Source organism: Ctenocephalides felis, unplaced genomic scaffold (genome assembly GCF_003426905.1).
Source record: "Ctenocephalides felis isolate EL2017-DRISC unplaced genomic scaffold, ASM342690v1 CF-g0.4_SCAFFOLD_00845, whole genome shotgun sequence".
Taxonomy (NCBI): Eukaryota; Metazoa; Arthropoda; class Insecta; order Siphonaptera; family Pulicidae; genus Ctenocephalides; species Ctenocephalides felis.
In genome coordinates, this window is record NW_020536999.1 from 17,104,843 (window position 1) to 17,129,680 (window position 24,838).

The 24,838-nt window shown below is 28.4% G+C and overlaps 1 protein-coding gene across 1 annotated transcript; it reads left to right on the forward strand.

The window, feature by feature from the left end:
- Positions 1–8,992: 8,992 nt before the first annotated feature.
- LOC113379365 (protein MMS22-like) lies at positions 8,993–12,490 on the forward strand. The gene has a single exon (XM_026619532.1). It carries the CDS (start codon positions 8,993–8,995, stop codon positions 12,488–12,490), a length of 3,498 nt encoding a protein of 1,165 aa, XP_026475317.1.
- The last annotated feature ends 12,348 nt before the right edge of the window (positions 12,491–24,838 follow it).

Below are 24,838 nucleotides of genomic sequence, written 5' to 3' on the forward strand. Positions count from 1 at the left end.
AATTAGCTTATGCAAGTCATTTCCAAAATATTGTAAAAATTAATAGTAGACAATCTATGCCAGTCGATTATAAACTTATGGAAGATTAGAATCCAATTAGATATTAAACCTTCCCACTCGGATGCCGTCGCTCCGGCGGCAAACTACGTACTAAATCCGCAATTCGCAAGTGGAAAGGGTGATATTAATTCTTTATCCAAAAATGTTCTGGATAGTCCAAAAATGCTCTGGACAGACCAAAAATGCTCTGGACAGACCAAAAATGCTCTGGACAGTCCAAAAATGTTCTGGACAGTCCAAAAATGTTCTGGATAGTTGAAAAATGTTCTGGATAGTTAAAAAATGTTCTGGATAGTCCAGAAATGCTCTGGATAGTCATTATGTATTATCTCTTGTACTCCTACTTATTTATGTATTTACTATTAAATTATTCAAGATTAACATATAATTTGATCATATTATGTTAAGTGAAATTTAAAAACTCACCTGTTTAGTTCCGAAAAAGAGATCCGTGCACTTATACAATTTTCCCTTATGCGAAACATGAACTCCATTTAATATTGGTTTTGTGATGCACTCCGCCAATTTAGCATTGTCTTTACTCTTAAAACTAGCACGTCTCCACAAGTTCGTGAAACGTCCTAAATTCTTACTAACACCACTTTTTTCTTCCTTTTCTTCCAACCCCGAACGATTTAACAACACATCACTAGAAGCATGAAGAAGTCCTGCAGGATCAGAAACTGTGTCTGCTAAACTTTCATATTGGGCAGCACTTAAGTTAATTTTGGGAGAAAGAGGAAAAGTTGTGTTGCTTGGTCCACTTGTTGAAGTTGAAGGTTTAGATAAATCGTTGTCGCGACTTTTTAATTTTGGTGGAAGTTCTGGTAAGGCTTCGTGTTGGACGTTGGTGACTTTGATTATGGGTGATTTGGGGTCCGTTTCCAAATCCTCGGAAACAGGTTCTAAACCGTAGATTACATTAGTATTGTCTTCGTCGCTACTCGGATAATCTTCTTGTATGTCGTTTTCTTGGGTCGGCATTGGTACCTGGTTTCGACCTAAAGTACCATATGTATCACCTTCCAAAAGACTTTCCAGCAATAACAAATCGTTTTCAGCGGGCGCGGCAGCTTCCACAAAACTAGAAACTGCTAAAGGATCAAATTCCCTCAATAAACTGTTACTATGTTTTGGACGCATTGCAGGTGGTTCAGCTCGAGTTGGTACACTTATTTCACAATTTTCGTATAAAGAATTATCGGTGATGTGACTCAAAGCGCTGAATCTGTTTGAACTATCATTTGAAGCAGCCGTAGGTGTTAATGGTTCCTCTGTAGTATTAATACTAGATCCACTATCTACACTATCATTTCCATAAACTGGATCAATCAAATGCTCGTTGACGTCATTAGAATACACAGGTTCTGGTGTAGACGGTGCACTGCTTCGTTTACTGGAAGCATCGTAATATGACCAGGAATCTGCACGCATAGTTTGCTTACCTCTTGGGAAAGTGGAAAAATCGTTCAAATCACAATCAGAAATATCATCAAGATCACTTCTAAAAGACATAGCGTCTGAAGCAGCCGTTAAATTCCTAGTGCTTCTTGGTTCATCATACAAAGAAGCCACTCCACTAAAACTAGATCTGTAACTGGAACTACTACTTTCCATTGTACTTAAAGTATTAAATCTTGAAGAATTGGCGGATGAAGGGACATCGTAGGTTGAATCATCTGGTAAAGGCGGCGGAGGGTATTCAGGAGGTGGTGGGCTGTAACTTCTTGAAACATCGTCAGGTATCTTACTTAAATCATGTATCTTGGAACTTAGAACTGGGTTAAATGCAGTGTTTTCTTCCTGTGCGATTTTGGCATTTGGATTAGCCGGCATAGAGATTGGACGATCATCAATAAATGGAGGAGAAATGTTGTGTACTACACCCATGCTGGTATCTCGCCCAAAGCTGGCAAATTTTTTATGTACTCGTCTACTAATTTCATCTTTTGCTTGCTTAGTAGTTCTTTCTATACGATTACGGGCAGACTTCTTGCCTTTCTCGAGACTTCCGACAAGGTTTTTACCTTTTTCCTGAAAAATAGACATATAATATAGTAGAAAAATGTTATGGGTATGTTTCTAATTTAGCAAAGCATGCGTGTCTGGAAAATCAAAATCTAGAGAAATAATTCAAACCAATAAACCGAAGATTTACTACTTTGTGAATGTGCAATTGGACAGAGAAAACTATATCAAGTTTTGCCTATTCTGTAAGTGCCAAGTTACATGCATAATATATCTACACAAATGCGGAATAACTCGGTGATCATATTTTTTTCCTTTGCTCAATATTCATTCTTGATAATTATTACATAATATTATGAATTTTTCAAACAAATTTTGAGCATGCGAACAGATTGAACAATAGTAATAGAAAGTAATTATAATCTCAATTTATTTATGTATCATGAAAACAACTGTAACAATGACAAGAATTTTCGACTTTCACTTGATGATGTATGAAATAATAAATACGACATCAAATTGAAGATAAAATTACCTGCACATTTTAGTACTGATAGCTCTATTAAAAGAAAAATATAAACATTATTGGCTTGCACTGGTATTAGATGAAAGCAAATATTCAAAAACAAAAAATTGTTGAAATTTTGAGGCGTGTGCAAAAGTATATAGTACCACATTATGATATTTTGTCCTGTGAAATTCCTTCAATAAAAATATTTTATTTCAATGAATTTAAATATTTGATTTTTTTATTTGTGATATTTTTTTGAAGAATATCTGTTTGAGTAAAAGCGATTTTTCTATTACTAAATGCTTCAAATCTAATCGTTCTCCAATTTCGAAAATTATGTTTCAATTATCTTATTTTTTCCATATGGATTCTATATTCTTTATTCTGTTTATATTTGATATAGCGATATCGTTTATTTATTACATAAACAAATTTTTAGCATGGACTAATTACGTTTTTAACTCTGATAACAATTCTAGAAATAATTAATATAATAAAAGTTGGCTGATTATATGCTGCTCAATGCTTATAAATAATAATTTGATAGCATGCGATATGATCGTACAAATGTTATTGTATTATTTTATACATATCTGTGTTATTGTGTTAGTAATTTGATTGCTTAAACAGGGTGTAAGTGGTATTTTTCCTCAAAACAAGTTGCATTAAACTTTTAATATAAACCACTTTTCCTGGTCCTATAATATTTTACCATGCTTAGAAGTACTGACAAAGTTGTAAAATGTTAAAGAGGTAAAGAGTTTTTTGCAATTATCATTTATTACCTGTAAATCAGAAGAAAACGTCTTGATCAACTCCCTGCTCCTATCAAATCCGTTCCTGCCCCGTTTTTCACTCGGAGACGCCAGAGGCGGATCAGGTTTCTCCAAAATCGTTGCATAATAATGTTCATCAGTTGCATCCAAAGTATTAACCACACTATCATCTTCTACACTTGAAGATGCACTTGATGAAGATAAGTTGGTGTTATTGTACAAAGGTTGAGAAGCATTTTGGTTGTCATAAGTTGGCTGCCGATTCCTGACTCTTGGCAGGGGAATTGGTTTTTTTGGTAAATCTTGGGCGATTTTGCTTGGAGTTGCTACTCGCGGTTTGGGAACCGGTGGTGCGTTCATTGTGAATGACTTTGGTTAGAATCTGTTTAGCATCACAGGGAAAAAAAGATTTCTTCAGTGAAGTTGATCACTATCAATCACGTACTTGGATAAACATTGGAGGCAATCGTAGTAGTCCATAAGAATTTGATGCCAATCATAGTAGAGCACCAGGATTTTTATTTTAGTCACAAAAACTTTTTTTTAATTTGAATATAATTTAATTTTAAGTTGATTTAGGGTTACTTGATGTCATTTTCAGTTCCTTTTACACAAAAGCTATTTGCCCTAGAAGTCATTAAAAACTACTTAGTAATTGTAGACAATTAAAACTGTCTACAGAGTTAACTGTTGCAGCAATTAACTGTTTGAGACACACAAGCCTTCAATTTATTTAAAATTAGCACTTTCATGAATGAAAACATTGAATTTCTCTTAGTAAATCTTATGAACAAATATTTATTTCAACACATTATTTAAAATCTAAACTAATATATTTGTTATGATTATATATAATATGATTAAAAATCACTCACTAATATGAATGTCTACGTGTGATGTAAAATTCAATAAAACTAAAGAGTTTTCTGTACTTTAGTTTTGGTAAAATCCATGAACCAATATTATTTATTTTAAGAAAATAATATGAATGTGTAAAATATATAACAGAGAATTAATATAAAAAAATCTAAATTTTACTATTTTCTGTTAAGAATGTGTACCCTTGGTGCAAATTTTACTAAAAACTGTACACATTTACCATAATAATTTTAACGTTCTATGCTACTATACTTGATTGTATCATATTTTATTAATATTTAAAATATATATCCAACGTGTCACACAATTTTAATTGCAACTGTCCATTTTAATATTTATTTATTCAGTTGTACAACCACACAACTATGTAGTTAATTTGCACTCGGCCTTCTTTTTGCGCATTTCGTTAAAACTTTATGAATAATTTTAAACTCATACACATGTTTTCCAAGTCACTTTAAATTGTGGAGTTTTCAGTATTATTTAGTTACAAAAATGAATTTTATTTAGTCCATAATTAGCCAACTATGTACTGTACTTTTTGTGGAACCTGGAACAAAATCTTCTATTAGGATATATCAAAAAAACGAAAATCAGAAAATAATCGAAAGTAACTTTATTTCAGTTAATAAAAGAGGTAAAAAAATGTACAATAATTATAATTACATGCTTTACGTATTTAAATCTAAATATCTGAAATTTGTATTGTTTCAACTGAACATTTTGATCATGTAATTATTAAATTTTTTATTATCAATTTGTCTCTGAATTATATAGAGAAAATCATTGCATTTCAAATTAGCAAATAGTATCTTGAATATCAATTTTTTTGGATACTACTATCCTGTATTAACATTTTTGTTCAGAAAAAGATAGAATATTTTGTGAAAATCTTAATTAATACAAATTGCAGAATTAGTATATTTTTGTAATTGTTTCTATACTATTCAGTATCGAATCTTAGGTAAGAATAATATATAGAAAATATTTCTTCAAAGCAAATCTACAAGTCAAATTTTTAAAACATCAATAAAAATTATTTAAGTATCTTAATCATAGAACAAGAATTTCTGAAAACACTGAATTTCTTACATATTATCAGTCATTTTTTAAAGCAATAAATCAGAAACAGTAATGAATAATTGTAATTATTAGAAATAGTGAGAGTAATTATAATAAAAAATAATATTTTTGAAGTGTTTAATAAAGCATATCAAAAAGTGGAATAAGTGTACTATAAAAAATAGGTATAATAAGAAAATGTATAAAATTGCCCTATTAGGAATAACTAAAAAATGGAATATTTTTAGTGAAAGTAGAGTTTTAACCCTTTCCACTCGCAAATTTCGAGATTGGTATGAATTTTCCTCCGGCGGCATCCGAATTGAAAGGGTTAACTTATATTCACAAATATATCATTGAAAAAATCGAATTAGAATAATATTTAGTAAAATATAATAATCAATAAAAATACTCGAATAAGTCCAATATTTAATAAAGAATATTTTTCAAATGAAAATAACATTAGAAAAAGTTAATTTTAAAAAAGTATAAAATTCAGAAAGTAAAATATCCAAAAATGTGTTTAAAAGTGCAATACTTAAAAAAGTATAATCCATAATCAATAAAGCATGAGAAAAGTATAATTTTGAAGACGATATAATAAATGAAAATATTAAATCCCTGATAATTCTAAAAGGAAATAATGAAACCATGATAATTTTAAAATCAAGATAATATCAAAACCATAAAAGTTTCAGTATGAAATTTGGAAAAAATGTTATATCAAAAATATAAATTTGCAGCTAGTAATTTTTGTTCAAAAAAAATTATATTCAAGTGTAAAACTACTCCAGAAAGTATTTATAATTGAGTATAATTTTTCAAGATAAAATAAGATTAATTCATGATGATAATATAAAAAAATATATAATTCAAGAAGTAAAATTAAATATCCAAAAAATATATTTAAAAAGTGCAGACTCATAAATAGTATAATTTCAATAAAGTATGTGTAAACCCAGACAACACAAGACATCCCGGAGAATGTCCACAGGATATCCACGCGCGGACATTCATTGTCCCTGCGATAGCCTTACGGATATCCCGCTTATCCTGATCTTATCCGAAACATGTTAATATGTCGCACCTATGGGACGTTCTGTAGGATATCCCGCGCGGGATATTCCGGACATAAACCGGACATGAATAGGATATAATTATGGAATTGTTTTTTACTTTTTAGATAATAATTATAATTAAATAAATTAAATAAAATGAATTAAAAGAACACAATTTCACAAAGTAAACTTTTATTACAAAATAACAAAATCCTGAGATAATTTTATAACAAAATTTAATATATACAACTTTAATTCAAAATAACTTATTTTACAATATTAAAAATATAATTAATTCGGCATTCAATCCTAGTTCATGGTTGATTTTCTCTCCTGAAATAGAAAACAAATGAATAAATGCATATATATGTATATATATATGAGTAAGTTCTTTAAGAGTGATACATCAATCAAAATGGACAGAGATTTATAAAATAATCTCTAATTCCAAATATATCGACACAATTTGATGTCATTACGAGTGAATATTAAACTTTGTTTTTTACATCTAAAAATGTGTACACAGCACAAATTTTGCACTAACATTGATACAACTAACCAGTCAATAATCATGATTTTTTTGTAAATAGGAAAAACATATAGTACACATCTCACAAAAATACCTTGTATAATATTTATTGGCACATCGCAGCCAGCTTTTTGCAGCCTCTGAAACAGTAAACTATGTCTCATGCGGCAAATTTTTCAAAGCAATTCCTGGAATTGATTATATATTAGTTTAATTCATAATTTACAACACATCATAAGTATAAGATATATAAATTACCTGTGATGACATCGCAAGGCACTAGATCACAAAATTTATTTTTGCCCTTTCCTCGTCCCTAGCAAAATTCTTTGTCCAAACCATCATCAAAAATGGATTTTCATAGCTGGACTCTGATGGCTAAATACAGAATATAAAGAGAAAGTTTGTTTAGTATATGATAAAGTTAACAAATAAAAATAAATCTATATAAACTTTTGATTACCAATTGTATTTTGATATCTTTGCTCAGAAATATAGCCTCCATAAGTTGAAGCTCCTCCAACAAACATAGTGGAGAGCATTTCTTCTTTGTTAATTCTCTTTCAAACACAGCATTTGATACAAAATTAGGCATGGCTGCTGGATAAGCTGGCAGGGTAGAAATGTCAGCATTAAATTAAAAATTCTATTTGTACTAGTAACATAGTATTTCAAATAACAGTATACAGAAAGCTTTAATTACCATCGTTTATATCTGCCCCCTTTTCAATATGTTGGCTGCAATATTTAAACACACGCGCACATATAATTATATAGAACACATAAAATTTCCACTATTATTACTCAATTTTAGAGTATTTTGATAAATAATATTAATTATTTATAACACACGCTCATATAATTATATAAAGCAAATAAAATTTTCACTATTATTACTCAATTACTAAAAAAACTATGATAATTCGACATATAGACGCTATATGCTTAACCTTAAAGGACGAAGGACGCAAAACCGACGCGACGAAAGAGAAAGGGACAAACATATACGTTTCGAGGTCTCAAGCCGTGCGCGTATTATGAGAGCGACACATAGACCTTATACAATTTTGAAATTGTATAAGGTCTATGGAGCGACATGTTCTGAACCGTTCGTTATACCTGCTCGAGTCCTTTGGTTTTGAGACGTCCCGTTGCATATTCATAGGATATTCATAGGATATCGCGATATTAGGAGATTGTGAGGACAAGTGGGACATTCCCTGGCATGTCTTGTGCTGTCTGGGAAGGATACTTTTGAAGAAGATATATTGTGTATGAAAATATTAAAACCATGATAATTTTAGAACCATAAAAGTATATTTTTATTTTTTATTGTTATACTTTTATATTTGTTATGGCAATTCCATGAAATTTGGATAAAATGTACTCCAGTAAATTTCCAGCAAGTAATTTTTGTTTAAAAAACAGGTATGTATATTTAAGTGTTGACCAACTCCATATATTATATTTAATTATAATTTTCCAAGATAAAATATGATAAATTTGTGATAATAATATAATATGAAAAGTACGGTTAGTATTTGCTCAATATTTAAGCTAAATCAAAGATTTTAATCAATTTTGTGCAATTTATTATATGAAACGTATAAGAATTCTTCCTAGGTATAAATACATACCTGTGACATTGAAATTTAATCCCCATATGCACTGTAACTTTCACTACAAATTAATATATATGATTCAAAACTGAATTTTATTATTTGTCACTAATTTATTATAAAATGATACAGGTTTTTATATCAAAATAACACTTTATAACCTGTCAAAAATAAATACACAACTGGCAGTTATCAATGGAGTGTAACAAATGGTATCTTTTGACTTGTTGCGTCAACAAAGAGAATTTCGAACGGAGTTTGCCGAAAGGTTAAACGGAAACGGCCGAAGACAAATGTCAAAAGAACTGTCAAGTTTAATGGTGAAGTTATCGTTATAATGGATAACTGCCAACTTCACGACTGAAAATAATGACTTTTGACAGCTGAATATGACACATTTTTGACAGCAACGGCTGCTGCTGAAGATAACCTTTTATATGCCGCTAATAATTAAAATTTTAATTTAATTAAGTGTTTTTAATAGTTTAGATATGTTTTTATAGATCAATGTGTTGAATTTGAACTCTACAATGGAGGTAGACAGTGAAATTTTAAGTTCTAGTTTTAACCCTCCGCCAAATAAATACCTTGATTGTTTGGGACAAAACAGTGTAAACCAAGAACAAACATTTCATGAAAACAGTTTTATCACAAAAAATGAACTAAATACAATTTTTCAAAATACTAGTCACTTCAGTGTAAATGATATAAAAACTATAAACTTATTCAATCATAAATTTGATTTAGGTGCAGCTTTTCAAAGACAATCCAAAATTTTGTTCAGCTTAGCACTGAAAAACTTGCAAGTATTCCATCAAAATGTCACAAATAATTTAACTGAAAGTATAAGCAATGATCGAGTTGACTATTATGATCTACGTACTCAAATAACTGATTTGCTGTACCATGCTAAAATGTATGTAAAAGATTTAAATAACATGCAATCTATTTACAACATTGTTTATTGTCATAAAGCTTTATTTGAAGAATTGACAACATTTCGATTATGTATAAACATGTTCTCGAATCTACCAGGTTATATTCTTAGACATTCCTTTTCAAATCGAGGCAACAGATGCACTCAGGCTTCGTATCATTTATTTCATGGACATTTGGAATGGAGATGGCATCATTTAATTATAATGTTTGAATTAAATAAAGGACATTCAGAAACTAATAGCAGTATTGAGAATAACGATCATACAACATTTGAAGAATATCTGCTATTATTCTTAGCTGATTTGATGATAATTGCTATTGAAATATTTGACAAAACTCAATTCCATGATGTGGTAGATACAACACCATTTTCATGTTATTGCGTAAAAGAATGTTGGTTATTGTTGCAGGTTTTAGTTGATGAATTGCATTCAAAAAGCCTGTTGAAAAGCTTTTGGTTTTACATAGATTTACTTTTAAATAAAGTTGTTGGTATTGGACCAGTAACACCAGAGATGAACAATTATTCCAAATTAAATATTCAACATAAATTTAAAACTGATGATAAGAATGGTTTTGGTATATGGTTGCTGATTCATATAGCTCAATTGCACGGATTCACTAAAAATGGACTATTTATTGGTCATTGTTCAGACAGGATATCTTCTCATTATAAAATGTTAGAATTGTGTATGAAACAAGCAGTTACTGAAGACGTAGCAGAAAAATCATTGAGGACATACATTATTTTAGTGTCAGATATAACAATTAAATGGTGGGAACCAAAGAATGATATCTTGGCTCTACTATGGGAGTACTTCCAAAAAAAATTAAACAGTTCCTTCTTTATCCAAGGTGCATCAATACAAACATTAGCAGTTTGCAGTAATACCGCTTTAGGTTACCTAAATAAAATCAAACAGCGTTTGTCTTGCCCTCATATTGATGCTCAAGAGTCTAGCTTCAACAACTATTTATATCTACTTGGTAAACATTTTATGCGATGTCGAGATAACAATGAGGTCTCATACTGGCAAAAGTTTAAAGGTCGTATATACCCAAAATTGTCTGCAAATAAATTATTCTCACTTACAGAAATGGGCTTGATAAACTTGACTTCTATGTTTTTGACTTTAGCCCACAGCATTGATGTTAATGAAATTGGCAAAAAATTGGTTGATATATTATCTCAAGTATCACATGAGAAATTAGATACAGCTTGTAAAGTAGTGATTATAAAAACTCATATATCGCTTATAATGCTGAATATTGAAAACAATTTAGACATTGCTTATGTTGCAAAGCCTCTGCTCGAGCTAGTTAATGGATCATTTACAGAATGTAATAATGATAATATCAATTTGGTGCTGTGTGTATTTATAGAAGGCATAGGAGATGTTTTTGATATATGCCAATCTTTTTATTTATCTGAATATCTTTTGATTGATGTATGGGTTTCCAAATTTTTGTCTGCGTGTAATCAAAGTAGTGCTTCTAAATTACTGGATATTTTTCTTAAAATGTTAGTAAAGTTGCATACTTGTTACAGACAAATATTTTTGATAGGGTCTTCAAACACAGATGATAATATAAAATTTAGGAAAATCCTGGACAAATTATTATCTCATGTACTACCTTTTGTAAAACAGAATGCAACAAATGCCAATGCTATTATACAAACAACTGATGCGGCTGTGTATTTTACATTGTTTTCTTTGTATGATGAAACATTGTATATGCAGTTTAATCAAAGTTTTATCACCTTGTTCAAATATTTTTCAGAAAATGAACATATTAATATAAGGATAACACGCAGATACCTAGTAAAGTTATCAACACATCAGGATGCAATTGATCATCTTCGAGTACATTTTACAAATTATGAAAGTCATTTTGTGCAAGCATGGGTCAAATGTTGTTTTTTATGTTATGATGATTTCAAAAATCAGGAAATGAAGGACCTTTTTTCGATTGTTCATGATTTTGAAGACCTAAAATTGCTATACAGCTCATCTCAAGTATCTTTAGAGGATGCTGAGGATACTGTATGTGCTTTATTTGTAGCAACTGGATACGAGTACAGCACTACTTCTAAACTTCACATCAAAACACAAATGCGTGAATTGTTGCACAATTATCTAGGGTCTTTGGAAAGTCATATCATCCCATTGATTAAAAATCCAACGTCATTAGACTTAACATTACGAGTATATTCTGTTATAGCAGTTTTATTCCTGCACTGTTCAAAATTACTATATGTAAGATCAAAACCAACTTGTCTCCTGCATATATTATTATCTCAGTTGATACTGCCCGCTGGCTTGTTCATGGATAAAAAGCCTCATCAATACATAATAACAGCAATGCGTAAAACTTGGTTTTTATTTATTAAAGGATTATTTGCTTTGAATTACAAAACAGATTCTTATATAGAAAAGGCACTGAAGGACTTAATTGTGGTTTATGTACCGTATTTTGGAATGCAAAATACAAATTTAGAGAAGTACTGCACAATACAACCAATTCACAAATTGATATGTTCTGACGATTGTACAGATTTGCTGTTGGATTTTGTTTATGAAAAATTGTACACAAATTTCCTTATATTTCGTGGAAAACAAGTCAATCAACATTCAGCAATGCTTCTTGCAATATTTTGTGATATAATCACCAAAAACAATAAAAACATTAGAATACTCAGAACATTTGTAAAAAACTTGGGAACATCGATTTTAGAACATATAATGTTTTTAGAAGATTTATCACCAAGCAAAAAATTAGCCTGCAACATTACTGAATCCATTATTCAATCTTCATATTTAGAAACAGATGAGGACCTTAAAAAATATTTTAGTAATTCCATTACCAATTTGACACAAAAGCATTTAGCATTTTGTTCAAATTATATATTTAGGCTGCTTAAAAAATTAATAGATATCATGCCTTCGGTTGTAGAATACACATTGCCCGATATAAAAAATCAAGTAGCTTGTGTTGAAGCCCGAAGAGGTGTTGGTCGTGATGAGGGATTAAGGAAATCTTTAGCAGAATTGGAACATCATATATTAAGAACTAGAATTTTATATTAAAAAGTACTGTACATGACTGTTCAAATGAACTTATGTAAATAATGACTTGGGATTTATCCTTATTCATATTTGTTTAACTAACTTATTTAAAGAAAATCTGTGATATAATAGGATATAAGCAGTTAACAAGGCTGTGATAAATTAATAGTATTTTAACTGGAAATAATTAAATAGAAATAATTTTATATCAAGAATGAAGAAACTGGCACATTTTACATATCAGTGCGTAATGCAAAATTTGGATACAAAAATTAATTTAAGTAGTAAGTAATATATATAATTATAAATAGATTCGTATACTCTTATATTTTAAATTACAATTTTTTATATTAATTGTTTTTCATTATTATACTTATATTACTGTTTTACATTACAGAATCTTTTGGATAATTTAGATTCTACGAGTTTCAACAAAGCTCCGTTTACACATTTTATACTAGAATTATGAAAATCAAGTCTTAAAATTATTCGTCAATTATTTTGATTGAAAATTATATGCTGATAATACTATAGAAGGTAAAATTTTAAACATTTACAAAGTCAAAGCTCATAATTTCGAATATTAATATATTTTTTTGTTTAGAAAAAGGAATTAAATACAAAGCAGTCTGTATCAGAAGAAAAATCGTGTGTGAAAATAGTATTAACAATAATATTTTTTTAATTTTTTGATATGAAATTATTTATGTTTAAATATTTTATTAAAATACTAATTTTATTATTTTTATATATCTATTATTTTTTAGCCATATAATTAAGCTCACAGTGTTCATAAGACAATGTTAAATATGTATTAAAATATTATTTCATTTTAAATAGTGTTTTTATTCAAATAATGAATTTTTGTACAGAAATTCATCCAAGTATTGAAAAAAGTAGTTTATTATGTTAACTGATTGTAGTTGCTTTTCTTAATTTTTAAATGTGTAGTAATTTTTTTATATAATTAATTTATATCATCTATTATTTGTTGTGTTTACTTTGTACATTATAAAATACTTCAATATATTTAATTATACAAGCATAATTTTTTATTATTAGATTTTCGTGATGTATCTAATATTTTCTTGATTGTTTTTTAATTTTTTGATATTTATTGTATATATTATAATATTTATTTTTATTTCCCAAAGGAGAAATTTCAAGTTTCAAGCATTCTGAACCAAAAAACAACGATTTCTTAATTTTATAAAATATATTTTGCTGTGTTTTTTTCTCGCCAGAAATTTTTCAACAGATTTCGAAAATTCATAAAGAATTTTCAAAAAAAAATTATAATTTGAAAAACAACACTTATATTTGATTACCTACTATATTTGAAATAATATAATTTAAACAAAAATTTTTGTTATACATTTATACACACGTAATTATTAAAAACAAATCACTCTTTAATATTTGTTATTATTTTTTTAATGAAATTTTCTGAAGAGAAATGTCCTTCCCATATCCCTTATAAGTTCTTAATAGTTATTTTCTTGTGCATCATGTTATATATTATAATGTTTCAAATTATATTACGTGATTAATATGCAAAATATATTTTATAAAATTACAAAATTTGCAAAATTTTCCATACTAATAATACAATTAAAAAGTTAGAACTTACGTAATAAACATCGATTAATAAATTGTCAACTTACTGTACTACAAATAGTATAGCAGGCTAACATTTATAAATGTACTTCAAAGCTTAAATGAATAATAGTATCTTTTCCAAGATTGCATTTGCAAGGATGTATATATAATTAAAACTATCTCAAGTCTTCATACAAAACAAATCATTGTTCTTAAAAGGCAACATCGAATGATGTGGTCTGTTTCTGATTCTGGACTTAATTGCACCATTATAAAACAAGAAATGCTTTTATACTGAGAATCATTTGATTAAGAGTATATAAAATAATGATGTATGGTATGGTACTTCTTCAATACATTATTCATCAGTTATTTGAAAGTTAACTTTAAATTTGTATAATGAAATAGACAAATGATATGATTATATAAAATATGAAAACTGTATTCATAATCTCTTATACCAGGCATCTATGTCTGAACTGAAAATAATATATCAATAAAATCAAAAATAATAATAAAAAAAATAATAAAGCAATAACAATTATTTGACTGACTCATAATATAACAAATAATTTCAAATATTTTTAGGCAATAAGCAGCTTAAGTTTTATTAAAACTCAAATTTTAGGAAACAGTCCCGAAAATTCCTTTAGTGTTTTTGTGCCTTTACAGATATAAGTACACGTAGTTAGGGCGTTGATATACATAAATACATATAATTTTATGTATATAAATATATGTGTATATTTATATGCATATTGGACCTGCCTTCGGGCAGACTACCATTCATTATGATTATTATTATATATTTATATTATATACTTCCCTTTTTTCAATTTTGGTTTAAATTTTTATTTATTCTTATTTGTACATTTGGTTATGTAGAATATCCTTTTCATCAGAAGTTTCTAAAGATAATTTATTAGTGAAAGAGATACAAATTTAATTAGTCATTTATTAAATTTCAGAATTCATTTTTTTAGGCTCATTCGTATTTCTATTGCTGATGATAAATGAAATGGAATCATAAAATTAATAAATAAATCACAATTTAAATGAATACACAATTATTTTAGAAGGCAATATGCGTAAAACTTAACTAAAATTATAAATATATATATATACACAGGGTGTCCCAGAACTCAAAGTCAAGCCGAAACGGTGTGTTAGTATTCATAGTAATTATTATGAAGGAATTTAAAAAAAATATTCCCTATACTTTGAAAATTATGGGCTTTTAAGGGCAACCTAGAGCTTTGGTGAAAATGTGATAGTTTTTCGGTTATTGTGGTTAATTTTGACTATTTTTGTTCATTTAAACTTTGGAACTTCAACCGTAAATAACATTTCTAGAACCATAGTGAAAAATAATGACATAATTGCTACACGTTTTCTAAAATTATGACTATTTGTTAAACTATTAATTTAAAAGCGTCAAAATTGATCGATTTTGAACGGCCTTTTTTTTAAGAAAAAAATGTACTAAAGTATGGTAGCAAGTTTCATCAAAAGTTTGCGAATTTAATCAGGATTGTATAATTGTGAAATACTTGATAATTTCTCAATAAAAAAATTCGAGTAAAAAAAGTAAAACCTAAAAATAACACGGTTTTTGATAGTGCATTTCATTTCATTCAGAATCGTAAATATTTATTAAAAAACGAGGTGTGAAATATTCATTGAAAATTTTTAATAGTATTTTAATATATTATCGAGAATTTTACCATATTATAATCCTGATTAAATGCGCCAACTTTTGATGAAAGTTGTTAACACACTTTAGTACATTTTTTTTAAAGGAGCCTCTCAAATTCAAACCGATTTAAAAATTCTTAAACTCATCGTTCAATAAAAAGTCTTAATTCTTTAAAACTTTGGGCAATTGTAGAATTTTTTTTTAATATGAATTGTTATTCGTTACGGTTCAAAAGTTTAAATGAACAATATTAGTCAAAAGCAAACAATAATAAAAATTTAGCCATGATTTCATCAAAGCTCTAGGTTGCACTTAAAAGCTCAATTTCTAAGTGAGATAATTTTTTTCTAATTTTTTTCATGACAGTGGAGGTCAATATTATTACCCCGTCTCGGCTTGATGTCGAGGTCTGAGTTACCATGTTCCTAAGTATATGTATAATATATGTATATGTTTACATATAAAAATAAAAATAAGAATATGGTGTATATGTTTACATATAAAAATAAAAATAAGAATATGGTGTATATGTTTACACCAGCTCTCCATCTAAGATATACTTATGCTCGCGTGTGAGAAAATCCGTAGCATTTCCCCCTAAGTGTTTTTTTCTTACTCCGTATTTTCCTCTTTGATAAGATAGAAAGAACAACTTTCACTTAAGATGTTTCTCGGATAAGAAAACAACACTTAGATGTCTGAGATCAAATGAATAAAATAATTTGAAGAATTATTTGATTGTTTACATACTTTCAAATGTTACTTCTGAAGTAATTTAAAAAATGAAACAAACATCAATTGCTTTCTTGGAATGTTTGGGAGAAAGAAAAAATGCTTCGTTTTAGGAAATATAAAAAGAAGCATGATAATACATTGAAATGTAACAAATACACTACATATATCATACTTCTTTAAATTAAATGTGCAAACTTTTGATGGAACTTGCCAACTTTATTTGGTGCTTTTTTTTAAAGGAGGGTCTCTCAAAGTTGACCGATTTTGAAAATTTTAAAATCCTAATTTAACGAAGTATTAATTCTTGAGAACTTGGCAGCAATTGTATGATTATTTTTGACTGTGGTTCTAGAAATGTTATTTACTATTGCGGACCCAAAATTTAAATTAAGAAAATAAATAAAAATTGACCACATTAACCAAAATTTATCACATTTTTACCAAAACTCTAGGTTGCACTTAAAATCTTATAATTTTCAAACGTAAGATAATTTTTATTTTTAAATTATTTCATGACAGTTATGTTTAAAACTATCACCTTGTTTTGGCTTAACGTTGAGTTCTGGGACACCCTGTAATTATACACATTGTCCATTTTGCTCATCAACCCCATCAATGTTTAACATCAAGTTTAATTAACGTGAACCTCATTTGAAAATGATCTTATATCCTTTTAAGGTCCAGTTATAGAGATACCAGAAAGGTAAACTTAGTGCCCAGAAGGGTTTACAAAGTCCTTGATAGGTCAAAAGGTCACAAGAGATTTAAGGATGTGACATGCGAAGGGTATAAATTATAACAAATGGGTGACACCTTGAACGATTGATAGAATATTAGGTAGGTAAAATAAAAAAGGATTTCTTGACCGGAAAAATTGTTATGGATGAGGAAAGGATTTTGAATATATACTTGGATATGAAGGTTTGTCATGTGGAACTATGTGGGTTACGATACTCGAAGGTATTTTTATAACACAATTTTATTTATGAACTAGTTGTTAGTAGTATTTTGTCTTAAGGCAAGTTGCCTCTAAACTGTAATCAGTAGATACCTACGAAACACCTGAAAGCGTACTTATTTTGATATTAGATTATGAAGAAACAGCTTGCCTGATCTTTACCAAAATTATAATTAAAGCGATTCCCTGCCAATATCTTTCGAACAGTTTTTGGAATTTTCAGAGTCAATTCAAAATCATTAGCTAAAACGTAGACGAAATTTTTATATTTTTTGGCTAATTACAAAGAAACGGCTTGGTCGATAATCGCCCCAAACTGACAAACTTATCATATGACATCGAATTGGCTTTTGAATTTTTGAATTCGGTTCAGTTTTTGAGAAAACGTCGACGAAAGGTCAGAAATCTGCTTACATACTTTTTCCAAATTCGGTTTCATTCGATTTCAGAATGACTTGAAACGTCGAGAATACATAAAATGAGCAAATTGGATTTTTTTTGCAAAAATAAACTCTTTCGGATGTTAATTATAAAGTACAACTTTGAATCTAATATAACATTCTTGTTTTATCATTATCTGGGGACGATTTTTATTCAAGATGTTTTTATTAAAACCTTCTTTATAATATTATATATAAATAGGAGCATAAATCATATTAGAAAAATTAAACAGAATTTCATTTTCTGTTTCTGGCACAGTTTCACATCGTGCCTTAAGGCAAATTGCTGGAACTTCCCGCACCGTAACGAAATATTAGAGGAATGTTGAGTGAATCGCACAAAGGCGATTGTATATGAATTATCTCAAAGTTTCCAGTTTAAATCTGTAACCCACATTTATAAAAGACCTGTCAAGATAATGCCGTGAAAATTGAATATCAATTTACTTTCTGAATTGAATATCAAACTATTGTCTGAATTGAATATCAAACTTTCCATCTCTGGAAACTATACGTATGACAATATCTAGCCTTCATTGTCTTCTGACAAAAGCTTGAAATAATATTTGAATTGAAATATTCCATATCCACATATCACTCTTCGAAGTATGAAAGTTTGCATACTTTAAAATGACGAGGATAGTAAAAATATGGTTTAAAAATTCAATGATATTTGCGAATAATTTGTCTTAAACTCTATAATTTACATTATTTTTAATATACCTATGATAATGCCAGATTTAATGTTTTCCGAAGTTTCGTCATTCTAAATGGTTTTGACTGGAGCTGAGTACTATAGAACTGCATAAAAGTTTAACTTTTAAATCCTCTAGTATTTAGACAATAATATATAAAGCCTTAATAAACGCTTTATTTTTTATCAAAGTGACAAAAATTAATTTACTACTAAATTCTGGCTCATTTTTTTTTTTATAAATTGAGCAGTAGATACCAATTCCGGAATCAGGTTTAAAATACTTTATTATCTTGTGCTACTTATCAAAACTTAGATTGAGTAAACTTTACATTGAGAAAATGGGGTAAATATTTGATTCCAATGAAAGGAATGGCATTTTCGTATTATCGAAGTTCAACTTTATCAAACTGCATCAATATTTCTTCAATATTCGACTTTTCTGCGTTTTATTGCCTTCTAGACAGGCAAACATCCCAACCGGTACGGCAACTTGCTTTTAACCTGAAACGATGCGTAGGTCGAGGTTGGAGTGCAATAATATAAATTGATTTTTTCCCGAAGAAAAAATTTATGATTTTGCGAAAAAAATCCGATTTGCTAATTTTACGTTTTCTCCACGTTTCAAGTCATTCTGAATGAAATGAGACTAATTTCGGAAAAGGAATGAGCGGGTGTATGTGAGCCGATTTTGGATCTTTCACCAACGTTTTTGCAAAAATGGCTGAACCGATACTAAAAATTTAAAATCAATTCCATCTAATTCGATATGGTTTAACTTCGGTAAGTTTTGCGAGTTGATCGGTCAAGCCGTTTCTTTGTAATTAGCAAAAAAGTGTAAAAAATTGCCCACATTTACTCCAATGTTGTACCGATTTTGGAAATTCAAAAACTGTTCGTAAGATATTGGTTGGTAGGTAATCGCGTTGATTAAATTTGGCTAGAGATCGGCCCGGCCGTTTCTTCGTAATAAAATGATGACAAGTGATGTATGGCCTTGTGCATTATGGTATATAATTGATGGAATTATCCGTACCGTACCAAAATAATCAAAAAATATTTAATGTTTTCAAATAGATTATTATAAATACTGTAATATTTTCTAATATTTATAAGCATTATATAACTGAATTACAAAGGTAAAGTTACTTATTTAAAGTCTATAAGTGAGCTTTACAACTTTATTCAGAATTGAAATTAAAATCTGAATCTGAAAAAAAAACGAAATAAAAAAATCTCTAAAAAACTCAGTTTCTATTTTCTCACTCTGCTCCAGATTTCCGTAACTGCTGGACCTGCCTTTGCCAAAACCTAATCTGCACATTCACATCTCAATAGGAATCAATTGCTTTTTGAATTTTTTAAATCTGTTCGTCCATACGCCCGAAATCGTCGACCAAAAATTGTATCCACATATACACACACACATCCATTCTTTCTGAAATATGCCAAAATGTTCAGAAACCTCTGAAACGTAAAGATATGCAAAAAATTTCATTTTCTATTTTTGGACCATTACTTTAACTTTTTTGTCCACGTTTTAGGCCACAATCTTGAACCAATTTTAAAAATTCTAAAACTGTTGGAAGATATTAGTTGGGAACCGCGTTGAATAGTTTTTGGTCAAGATCGGTTCGTTTTTTTGTAATTAAATGTTGAAAAATTCGTTTGTCGATTTTGATGAAATTTTGTAAGACGATTGTTTTTATAGTCTGAAATAATATAGGTCTACGATAAGCGGTTAAGTTATGAAAAATTTCCAAACTTTGAAATTGCGCCTCACGCTTAAGGGATTCTAATCAAAATCTATGCCTTTCGTACATATGGGGGTTATGTGTTGCCTCGGTAGCTACTGATTACAGTTGACGTTTACACCTTGAAAAATACATTTTTAGAACGCAAAATGGATGGAAAGAAATGTGGTAAACAAATTAATTTAATTTATACAATTACATATATAAGTACGTTGGAAAGACATGAATTGGAAATGGCATTAATTAATTTTTTATAAAAGCGCAAATTTTATGTTCAAAATAAACAGTTCAATATCAGTTTAACTAAATACCTAAATTTTATAGATGAAGTTGATTATGTATACGTATCGAAAAGTTCATGTAAATTGCTTTAATGCAAAATACTATTTACAACTATATAAATTAGCAGCTGAAATCCAACTATGCACTTATCAATCACAATATATCTATATCTTTCTATCTAGTTCCAGCTGATGTTGAATCAGCACACTTCATAATTTCCAGTTTATTATCATCAATGGTTAATTAACAAGTTATCTCCAGAAAACCCATAAATCTTGAATTGACGATATGAACTCTTGTTTCGGATTTTTTCGATAAGATCAAGATAAAATTTTCGAACCCTCTTGGACTTCGTATTATCTTTGATTATTAGTTTATTACTCTGTTTCTGTCTTATCATTGATGATAAGGAATGATTCATTTTGTGTGAAATTTGTGGATAACTAGAGATTTATTCATTTCTAGGGGCACACATGGATTTTTATTAGAAGGAGAATGGCTATAAAAATAAAATATATGACTTTTTATATGGTTTGTTTTAGAAGGTTTATGGGAGTTCAGGAAACTTAGCAACATTATTTTTTTAACTTGCCGAAGAAGTTTATGTTCTCGCCAGTAAATCCAATTTGCTAATTTTATATTTTTCGAGGTTTCAAATCATTCTGAATTGTTCAACACCCGAATTAAAAAAGTGAACTAGAATTTAAATTCTAGTTGACATACACTTTTTTAATTTTTGAGGGTTAATTAACCCTCAGAAACGACTGCACCAGTTACAAAAATATAAAAATTCGATGAAACCCGATAGGTACTACCGATGATTTGTTTTGCAAGAAGATCGGACTTGCCATTTATTCAGAATTCCTAAAAGAACTAAAAATAATTTGACAATGTGTTTACATAACATTTTCAACCAATTTACATAACAGTTCCTAAGATTTTATTTGAGTGTCAATCTCAGTTTTGTCAAAGATTGTCCGGGCTGTTTTTTGCAATTAAATGGTATTTTTTTAGCGATTTTGATGAAACTACGATGATGGAGTCCCTGGATTAAAAATTGATTGAATTATAAAATTGTATCAATTGATCAAAATGTAATCAATATTTCGCATTTAGTTATCTTAAAGGTCCATATTCGGATCTAGAATTTTCAACAAATTGCTCCTATATTCTTATTTGAGATATTTTAAAAGTTTAAATCTTCAAGAAATTGTGTACAAGAGGATTTTTCAAAGTTTAAAGTATTTTCAGAGATATAGTTTTGAACATCCTGTTCGACCAGGATGATCTTTTATTTGTTTCTTCCTCCTTAAAACTTCAAACATGTTTTTCTCGAAAGGTGTTTTTGATGCGATACCCACGATTTCTCAACTTCTACTGGACCGATTCTCTTAAAACTTTTATAGAGTCTTTTTTATAGACTCCTTTATTTTTATAAAGCTCTTTTTTCAGACTTCAGTATGAATTGAGCTTATCCTTAAATTACGATTTTAACTCTTTTTAAGAAATGCTAAACATATCAAAAAAGTTGTGAAAAAGGTATTTTTCTTCAGACAGTCGCCATTTTGAGAAAAAATATTAGCTTTTCCAAAATTGCATTAAATTCATACTTTTAGACCAGAATACACCTTTAAGACAAAATGTTTATAATCAAGGAAAATTAGTTTTCTCTTTTCTGATAATGCAGATTCCAACTATAATTGAAACCTTACATAATGAAGCGTAACTGATGGATTTCTTTATATTTTACCTCAAATAGTAGAGTTTTTTTATAATACCTTCAATCATTTACAATACCTTCAATCATTTTACTAAATCTAAAATAATGGATTTTTTATGCTTCACCTTATATTTTTAAAAATCTTCTATGTGACTTTATTTATAATTTAATTTTTAGTGAGTTTTCATTTAAAAAATATAATTTTAATGAAATTTAAAGGTAAAAGAAAAATTTTGCCAATTTTTTTAAATATTTTTTTTTATACTTTTTCGCTTATTACAAAGTAATTTTAAGTATGTGAATGTACACTAATATCCTTGTATTCTAAATAATATTGTGTATCATGGCGCGGAAAATGTGCTACGTGTGTATAGTGTGAAAATCATTTCCATTAAGCACATATATTACAGATAATTACGTAACATTAGTGTCTGTTTAATAATGTATGTAAATACACAATCCACAATATAGATAGATAGATATTTATACATATAGTATAGAGATCAATTTCCAAGCGTTCTGATTTTCGACTTCTCTATGTAGATAACATAGGTCATACAATGGATTACTTATTTATACTACCAATCAATACTTATTAATAGTTACATAAATATACTAAAATATTATGTAAATATAATATTGGTCGCATTTTTCCTAAATACAAAGGAATCTGGTCTGGATTCATTAAGTGATGGAAAAAAGTGACGAGTCGAAGAAAATTTAAGTGATTGATGTTTCGCCGTTGAAGAGGAAACATGGGAAACCTAAGGCTGACGTAAGAAATATGTTAAAAATATGTTTAGAGAATAGAAATGACATGACAGGAGTAAATTAAGTGTCTTTATCTTCTAACAGACTGATGATGGGTCACTTTTGTGTTTTTTTCCATATTTCCGATTCGTAGATAATAGATTACTAACTTTGTTAGGAACTAAATAAATCTATTATTCATATACTTCTGCAAATCTAGAACATGTTCTTACAACATTTTTGATATCTAGCCTATCGTACTAGAAAAATCAACTAGTGGTGCTTAAATTGTGCTTTTAGGCAAATTGCTGGTACTTCCCGTACCGTGACTAAATGTTCGAGGAATATTTAATGTTTTCAAATAGATTATTATAAATACTGTAAAACATTGTATCATATTTATGAGAATTATATAAATTGAATCACAAAGTTAAAATTGTTCATTTGAAGTATATAAGTGAGCTTTAGAACTTTATCCAGTACTACAATTAGAATCTGAATTATTTTCTATAAAAAAAATTCTCATATTTTTAATTTTTATGAAATAAAAGATTAGTTTAACTAAAAAAAAATAGAATATTGAATTTTTATAATTTTTATATCTCGCGGTCAGTACGAAAGAAATGCTTATTTTACTGGTTATAATCGAATGTTACGTTCTAGCAAAAACTTTTTTTTATTTTTTGCACTTTGCCAAAAAGTAATCAGAAACAAATGAATAATCCGTGCTCTCGAAATCGTGGACAAAAAATTGTATCCAAACATACATACAAACATATCTTGAAGAAAAGGCCATTCGATATCCGAAAAACGTAGAAATGATTATATAAAAAATAATTAAATTTAAAAAGCGAAGGAGTTTAATCAGAAAAGTAAAATCTATTATATTAGTCTTCGGGAAGAACTTACTTAGACTATAAATAATAATATAAATGTTTTGTATAAAAATGAGTTAAAAAATAAGATCTAAAATTGGATTAACTTTAAACTATCTAGAACTTAAACAATATATATATATATATATATATATATATATATATATATATTATCTGTTCTACTTTCGTATTGATGTAGAGATTTATCATTCAACAATATTTTGATTGTCCTGAGCACTATGACATATAAACATAATAACAGTTCAGTTTATTTTTCTATTCTGAGGTTATTTACATAACAATTATGTAATACAATGCCTCTATATAGTAATCTACTAGTAAACACGTATAATAATAAATAATAAATAAATATAGACAATTCATATTTATACGTTTAGACCCTAGATGTGTGTCATCATCAGATATAATAATACAAATCGTTGAAAAAATACTGTCACAATAAAATAAATTGAATAAATGTAAAGGAAGTCAACAAGAAACGAAACTTCAAAATAAAAAAATATAGAAACACAATATCAATGTCTATATTTATAAGCACATCTTTTCTACTAAAGAATATCTATATATATTAAATAAAACTTTGAAGTTATAAAGCTAGCCAAAAAAATATAAGAATGATTCAGTTTCAATAAATTTAAAAACAATAAAAAAATCTAAAACACACACGACAATTTTTGAATTTTAAACCCTGTATAAAATTATAATTAATTTTTTTTATTAATTGCCTGACTGAAAAAACTAATCTTAATATTTTACTTCAATGGTTTAAAATAAAGACCAAGATTAAAATCGAATTAACACATCGACGCCCTTACAAAAACATCATCCCTTATTTTAATTCGTTG